Source organism: Callithrix jacchus, chromosome 7 (genome assembly GCF_049354715.1).
Source record: "Callithrix jacchus isolate 240 chromosome 7, calJac240_pri, whole genome shotgun sequence".
Classification (NCBI taxonomy): Eukaryota; Metazoa; Chordata; class Mammalia; order Primates; family Cebidae; genus Callithrix; species Callithrix jacchus.
In genome coordinates this window covers 128,548,027-128,556,285 of record NC_133508.1, presented here as the reverse complement: position 1 = coordinate 128,556,285, position 8,259 = coordinate 128,548,027, and the positions used below count along the sequence as shown (strand labels likewise).

The following is an 8,259-nucleotide window of genomic DNA, read 5'->3' as shown; positions in this document are numbered from 1 at the left end:
TGAGGGTGTGGAGGGGCACAGTAATGACAGCTGTATTACTATGGAAAACGTTTTTTTTTTTAAATGAGTAAACAGAGGTTCAGAGAAGCCAAATAATCTATTAAGTCGGGACCAGTAGTTTCCTCAAGAACTTTTGGATCATCTTAAACATGTTAGCAGTTTCTTGTTGGCTCAATTGAAAAGCGAAAGAATAATCCCAATCAGTGTTTCTCTGCCCTCAAGATCCTGCGGTGAATAAAGGCTTGTTAAAAGTGGAAATTTCCAAACCCTCTCCGGACCTACTGATTCTGTGAAGTGTTAACCAGCATCTCAGGTGCTTCTTACATAACCTTAATTCGGAGACCCATGACACTTTCAGTAGCACAGGGAGAGTATCCTCAGAGAGTCAAACTGGAGCAAACCTTGGCCACCTTTTAGGGTAGGCTGTCCGGGTAACAGATGTCACACTTGATGCTTTGCGTGGCCATCAAGCAACTCCCAACAATCTGCCCTCTTAAGATCTTAAAACCTTCCCTCTGCCATTACTCCAGTTGTGATTGTCAAATATTGCATTCTTCGGCTGTTTTCCTCAACAGGAGAAAAATAACAGATTTTTGCACGCTCGTGATCGTGGAACTCAAACCTGGGCCTGTTCCACCTTAAAGGGCCTAGGCATGCCTAGTGCTTGGGTCTTGCAGAATTTGGGCACCACCATATTTGGAGCGTGCCTACTTTGGGGCGGGAACCTCCTTGGGAGTGATTAGGTCAGTGCTGGGGGAGGTGACCTTGTTTGGTTTCTGGCACCCGAGAACAGTGGTGCACTGTTTCCGCTGCCCCATTTGTCTAATTGGCCCAGACGCTCCACCAGCGCGAAGCTTCCCGGGAGCTCCTCGCGGGCCACCCCCGCGGCCCGCAGCCCGGCAGAGGCGGGAAAGCAGCGCGCCTGCGCCCTGGGAACCGGGGCTGGAGGCGAAAAGCGGGGAGCGGAGGGGGGCCGCTGGAGCCGAGTAGCGTACAGAGCGGCGTGTGACGCGGGGACGCCGCGCGCTCCCAACGTCGCCCCGGTTTGACGCACACGGCACCAAACTGTGAGTTTCAGGGGTTATTTGGTCAGATTCGCTGGGACCCGAGTGGGTTTCGGGCCTCTGGGCTGTGGCAGCGGCGGGACTGAGGGTGGCGGAAGAACTTGGGGGACCCGGCCTCCGGCGCTCGGGCCCGGGGAGCTACGCCCTAGGCTGGGTCCCAACCATCCAAAAGGACGCATTTTGCCGCACAGGCTAAGATGGCGGCGGCGGCCGAGGAGGCGGAGTTGGTGCTACACAAGGAGCCCGGGCCCCGGGTTCGGGGAGGCGGCGGCCGCGGCGGTCGCGGGGGGCCACGGAGCCTGAGGTGAGCGGCGGCCGCCGCCGCGGGGCGGGACTCGGCGGGGGGATGGGGGGGGCTTTCCGCTGCGGCGTCGGAGGATCCGGTAGCGGACACAAAGGGGCTGAGCTGGGCACTAGACTTGGGGGTTTTGTTTAGTCACATGAAGCGGAGCAGCCAGTGAGCAGTAGGGGGAAGGGGCCGAGATCAGACGGCTTGGGGAGCCTGGCGGTCGCCATTGCAATGCACTGAGTAACGGGGCGGGCCGAGAGCAGTCACCAACCCCTCTCGTTGAGGCTGCTCGGGGTGGCCAGAAGCGCCAGCTCTGGCTTTAACTGTACACACCCCTCCCCTTACTTGGGACAGGACCGCATAGCCCTTCCCACCCCAGTCCTGCAAGATCTTATGCGGCTAGGTGCCTGGGAAGTAACAGCAAGAGGTAAATCGCTCGAAGTGTTTGGGTTGCCAGGGGCTTGGTGGGTGTCCAGCTAAAGCTTTTTGCCTCTCCAGGTCTGATTCCCTGGCCTTCGTGGCCCTGGGAGCTTACTCTGCCAGAGGAAAGCAGGTGTGCTCCACTTCTCCCGTGAACCTGAAGATGAGTTGTCCCAGACTCTTCTCAGTGATTGGAAACTTAGGTGGTGGAGCTAAAGGTTTCTTGTTACAAGACTTCTACAGACGACTCTCTTGTTGGGATCCATCTATGGTTTAGCAACATTAGTGGAAAAGTTTTCCTGAACTTTATAAGTGATACTGACTTGAATATAGTTGTTATAAAACTTCTATTTAGACTTCAGATTTTGTGTGATCATCAAACTCAATGAGGGGATAAACATAATTGGGGGCGAATGATGGTCCTGTCTTGTTAATAATTTCAACAGAACTGTCAAAACACCATCATCTATCCTGTTCAGTCCTGACTAATTTCCACGCTTGTTGCATCCGGATGGTAGATTTGCTTTAATTGTGTATTCCCTCCCTCCAGTAGTTTGCTTTAGTTATAAACATTTTTTGGTCCCATAAGAAGGAAAACATTTCAAAAAATAGACAGCTAAAGTTCCTCAAATAAAGGAAACCTGGCTCTCTGCCTTCAGTGACATGTGTAAGTATCTAGGGAACTTGATGACAGTAATACTGCATTTTGATAGGTTTACTAAGAAAAAATTAGTGGTTATAACAAGGTTTTTATAACAAGGTTATAATCTAGCGTAGATATTGTAATTGATTAAACATAAAGCTTGATTAGTATTAATGCAGTGGTATGTATTGCTTGTAAAAGCCTTAGAATTTCAAACAAATTAAAGTTATACTGCAATTATATCATATTTTGTGGTGGGTATTAACTAATGAAGTACATACTTTTGAACCATCTAATGTTTTGTGCTGGCCATTAACAGAATGCCTTGATTGAAGGGATATTTAAACACATTAGATGACTATTTAGGTCTCTGTGTAAAATTGGAATTTGGGTTTTTCAACATTACTTAAAACTTTCATTTTCTTGTTTCTTTTCAGATATATACGCTTTTTTAGCTTTTCTTCTAATACAGGACAGTCTTGTATTAATGAATAGGAGATGCATTAACATTAGCAAAATGTATTCCTGGATCATACAGTTTTACAGTGGAAGGAGTATCAAAGAACAACTGCTCTTACCCTCCTCTTTTACAATACATTGAGGACCAGAGGATTTAGTGGCATAATGGAAAATTGCCTTTCAGCTTCTATCCATTGCTGTTTTTGTCATGTTGCTGGGATGAGATGAATGTCTACAACTAATAATCGTTAAAAAAACAAGGGTTAATTAATAAGTAATGAGAATACTTATTAATTAAATATTATTAGATTCATGAGAACTTCTGTGGCAGTAAGTTAAAAACTTTCATATTGGCTGTGTGCATTGCCTCCAGCCTGTAATCCCAGCACTTTGGGAGGCCAAGGCGGGCAGATCATGAGGTCATGAGATTGAGATCATTCTGGCCATGATGAATCCCCCCCCACCTAACTAAAAATACAAAAGTTAACTGGATGTGATGGTGTGCCCCTGTAGTCCCAGCTACTCGGGAGGCTGAGGCAGGAGAATTGCTTGAACCCGGTAGGCGGAGGTTGCAGTGAGCTGCGATTGTGCCACTGCCCTCCAGCCTGGCAACAGAGCAAGACTCTGTCTCAAAAAAAACCCAAAAAACAATTTTCATATTACATGGTAATGTGGTTTCTAAAGTTACTTCCAGTGAAACAAAATCAGGTACAAAGTACAGAAATATCAGATCGTTTGAGAGCAATGTTGCTTTTGAATTTTAAGGTTTTCCAAAAGCAATCTTGAACCAGAAATTGAAAAGTTAAAAAACAACAACCAGGTATTTGATAATTTTTTGGAAAGTTTGAAATAACTGCTGTTATTGCTAGTTATTACATAAAAAAGGAAATGAGATCAGTGCTGAAAATAATGGTGCCTTCATTTTGTGTTAGTGTTTTGGTTGGATAAATGAATGTGCCACTCAGAATGTTCCTTTTGTTTAAAACAACTTTTTAAGACCACTACTTCTGCTGAGTGGTATCTGCAAGGTCTGTTAGGAAATTCAACAAGTAGTGACAGTCATTTATGGTGGGACCCTATAGTGATCTTTAACTTCTTTAAATGTCAAACTTAGCAAAAACTTAAATTGTTTTAAGGTTTTAAAAGTTTTTATTGGTCATTTAAGGTGCTTTTAAGTTGATTTTTGTAAATTGATAAGCTATTTTATAATTTTCAACATGTGAGTAGACTTACATTTTCATTTGGTGATAATGACAGTCACTTTCAGGTTGTTTGTAGTTATAAAGTGGTCTGTCACCTGCCAGCCTTAAACATTTTCCAGTTTTAATTTGTCATTCAAGTTATAAGAGGGAGTGTCTTGGTTGAATTTAGACTGTTAATGGGTAGCAGGAGGGGAAAAGGAAGTTTCAAGGAGAATAGAAATGGTGGTTTATCTCCAATCTAGAGAAAGGTCAGGTCCATTTATTCTCTCGTCCTAAATACTGTTCTTTAGAATTACTTATTTAGGCCATTTTCTTAGGATGTGATTCTGGAAGGAAAAGTGAATCCTATTCTTGTGGGAAGGTTTTTCAGTCAGGTCTTAAGACGATTGTAGCTTGCAGCAAATGTAGAAATTGGCATGTTGAGTTATCTAGCCATGATTCTATAGAGCACTGGTTTTAGCCGTTTTTAAAAGCATGTTCTAAATGTTTTACATTAGCAGCCTTGTAAAATAAAAACAAGAGAATAAAGAGTGGAAACTATAATACTATGGATACATCTTCAAATGAACTTTATATTTACATTTATTTGTTATTAATCTTTCTGGTAGAGACAATGTCTGTTTTGTAAATGGAAAATCTGTAAATGTTAAAGTTGTAAGGTATGACGTTGACTGGAGTAGTTTTAGAAGTGGTGTTTTTGATTAAGGTTTATTAGAAGGAAATAAACAGCTGCTGTTAATAGTGCAAGCCATTTATACCATTGAGTTTTGGGAGATTTGAGAATCATGGAAGTGATGCTAGCACTAGCTCACCCTGCTGGTTGGCTAAAAGATTTCTACTCTTCCCCTTAAAAAACAAACTTGAACATCACAGGAGACCCAGAGGGTAGTAGAACACTAAATTACATTCTTTCAAAGGTGTTTTCTTATCTCTAAGGCCTTAGTTTCTGCATTCTAATTTTTTTTTGCAGATCTACCAAGTTGAATCGTGGAGTTAATATCCTTTTTTTTCCTTTCGTTTTCTTTTTTTTTGGTGGGGGTCAGGGGAACGACAGTCTCACTCTGTCACCTAGACTGCGGTGCAGTGGCACAGTCTCAGCTCACTGTAGCCTCCGTCTCCCAGGATCAAGCAATTCTCCTGCTTCAGCCTCCCAGGTAGCTGGGATTGCAGGTGCCCACCACCACACCTGGCTGATTTTTGTATTACGGGGATTTGACCATGTTGACCAGGCTGGTCCTGAACTCCTGACCTCAGGTGACCTGCTTGCCTCAGCTTCCCAAAGTGATGGGATTACAGGAGTGAGGCACCACGCCAGTCAGGAGTTGCTGTCCTTTTTGAACTTCCTGAGAACTCTCATATGATTATGGAGAGTTAGTATATCTTTATTCTTTTAATTTCAAGGTAAGAAATTCTTTGACAGTTGAGAGATGTTAGGGAGACAGACAGTCCTGTGAAAATAACTTTCCAGGAGGGAGAAAACAGGATTTCAAGAGGAAGAGGAGGAAGAGCCTGCCTGGGCAGAAGCAGCAACAGTACACACATCTCTTGGTTGGGGGAAAGTGAGACTGGATTAAGGTTAGCGTTTCTGAGAGATTTTCTTTCCACTCTCCTACTAATTTTGGCCCTACCCCTCCTATCTGCTAGCTGTAGCCTTCCCATTTTGTTTGGAATCTTTGGAACTGGGATCTTGTAAGTAAAAGTAAAGATAAGTCATTTGTTCCTTGGAACTTAATTCTGGTAGCCTAGATTTTGGTAGAATTGAAGTGGGGTTAGAATGATAAATGCAGATTTTATGTGTTAGCCTTTCAGTATGTGTATCTTATTTTAAGTTAAAAATACAGCTTTTAAAAGACTTTGTACAGGCAGGGCATGTTGGCTCACATCTCTAATCCCAGCACTTTGGGAGGCCGAGGTGGGTGGATCACTTGAGGTCAGGAGTTTGAGACCAGCCTGGCCAATATGGTGAAATCCCATCTCTACCAAAAATACAAAAACTAGCCAGGTGTGGTGGTACACACCTGTAGTCCCAGCTACTTGGGAGGCTGAGGCAGGAAAATTGCTTGAACCTGGGAGGCAGAGGCTTCAGTGAGCCGAGATACTGTGCCACTACACTCTAGCCTGGGTGACAGAGTGAGACCCTGTCTCAAAAAAAAAAAAGACTTTGTACAAACTCTAGAAACATAAATATGTTATGAGCCAAATAGACAATTGAAAATAAAAAATATCTAAAAAAGTGATTAAAATTCTTTACAGTTTACAAAGCATGTTTACCTGTAGTCTATCAATTAATTTTTTGAAAAGATTAATATTTTACTTACAAGTATCTTTTTCATCAGTTTCTTGAGAAAGATGTTAAGTACAGTCATGCTCAGCATAATGATGTTTTTTGGTCAACAGTGGACTGCATTTATGATGGTGGTCCCATAAGATTATAGTACTGTACTTTTCTGTATTTTACGTTCTAATTTAGATACACAAATGCTTAACAGTTATGTTACAATTGTGTATGGTATTCAGTATATAACATGCTTTTCGGGAACATGTTGTAGCCAAGGAACAATAGGCTATACCATGTAGCCTAGGTGTGTAAGTAGGCTCTACCACCTCGGTTTGTTTGAGTACACTTTGTGATGTTTGCACAATGACCAAATTGCTTAAGAATGCATCTCTCAGAACATACATCCATCCTTAAATGATGTATGACTGTATAACTGGTATTTCAGAGCACTATTTATTGGGGAAGAGGGGGCGATTCCCAATTTATTGTTGGTTTGTGAAGGTGGGTAAAAGCCTTCACTGAGTTGGAATTAATTGCCTTTTGTTTGCTACCGACAGACACACATAGAATCACAATTGCAATTGTAATTATGCATATATAAAGAGATAGGATGTAATAAAGTTTAAAAGTCTTGAGTCTTGAAGTAAAATTGGCAGGGTTCAAATTTAGCTGTGAGCACTAGACAAGTGGAATTAATAATTACCATCTTCATAGAGGTTTAGGGTTTATATTACATAATTCATGTGAAGTCCTTAGCTTTCTGGGACACAATGCTGAGTAAAGTGTTAGCTGTTAGAGTAATCATAGTTATTATTACCTTTGTTTAATTATTCTTTCCACATTAACTTGAAATTTTCACCTGTGAGTGATTTGGAGTTACATACTTTTGCTAATGTCCATTTTTAAGCCCTATCTATAAAGAAAGACAAGTGAGAGGTAGGCATCAAAGTGTGCCTTCTCTGATTTTAGCAGCAGAATCTTATAACCAGGTTAAATATTTCAGGAATGCATTTCCAGCACTGTCAGCAGATGAGTAGATACACTTGGGAATGAGTACATTTTAATGAAGTTATTTCCCAACCAGTGTGTTGGTTTGTCTTTGTTACAACATCCTGAGTTTCTTGACTCTTCTTTCAGTTTTTGACCATGAGGCCATGTGGTGGTGACCATTAGGGAGAAGAAGGTGAGTGGCTATGCATGTTAGTAATGTGCACATAAACCCAAGATGAGAGTGAGGAGTGGCTAGTAGATAGCTAGATTGAGGTGGGTGGAATATGGTCTTTTCATTGGATAGTCTGAGTTGGGAATTTCCCAAACAGCTTTCCTTTTGCTGTTTTCCTCTCCACATTTTTCTTTGTTTTGTATATGTCTGTGCTGGTGTGGTGTTAAAGTCACCAGTTCCCCCTCTTTAATTTTCCTTCTGCCACTTACCTCCTGGCACAAACACAGATTTGAAGCTTATAAGCAAATTGTCAAAGACAGCTAATAAAAGTAATTTTAAGTTCACTCGAGGAGGGGTGCTAGCATGAAATACTGTAACTTTTTCATGTATGCTTGAAAAATATTTACAGCTATTTGGAAAGTGAAGGGAGAATCTTATTACCATTATATAATTGTTAGTATTAAAGACAAATGACATTGTCATTAATTAAGCATCTACTATATTCTTTTAATAATCCTGTGCTATATATATTCCCACTTTACATGTGACAAAACACATCCACTTAATAGTGGAACAGCCAAGTTGTAACCTAGGTATATCTTGAGAAAGGTCTAGAGAGGAGACCTTTCTGTTCTACCTTCCCATCCTTCCTACATATATATCCTTTTGCCTTGTTAACACAGTTTGTTTCATCTCCTAGTTTTAAAACTTAGCAAACATTTTTCTCCCAACCCTTGTTTCA

General features: G+C 41.8%; 2 protein-coding genes across 16 annotated transcripts in view; both read left to right on the top strand.

Annotated features, from left to right (window-relative positions):
• Positions 1-767: 767 nt before the first annotated feature.
• On the top strand, positions 768-6,332 carry LOC144577044 (uncharacterized). The gene is made up of 2 exons (XM_078332410.1): positions 768-1,368; positions 1,852-6,332. The coding sequence occupies exons 1-2, from the start codon at positions 1,262-1,264 to the stop codon at positions 2,048-2,050; spliced, it is 306 nt and encodes a 101-aa protein (XP_078188536.1). The 5' UTR covers positions 768-1,261; the 3' UTR covers positions 2,051-6,332.
• ZNF644 (zinc finger protein 644) overlaps positions 768-8,259 on the top strand; it is a 106,790-nt gene continuing 99,298 nt past the window's right edge. For 11 of the 15 annotated variants that reach the window (XM_009001673.5, XM_002751062.7, XM_078332407.1 and 8 more), the window contains exon 1: positions 768-1,067. The gene's annotated coding sequence lies outside the window, so the exon portion shown is untranslated. Of the gene's footprint in view, positions 1,068-7,492; positions 7,539-8,259 lie in introns of all 15 variants that reach the window. The other 4 variants (XM_035252112.3, XM_078332403.1, XM_035252105.3 and 1 more) reach the window with 1 other exon arrangement.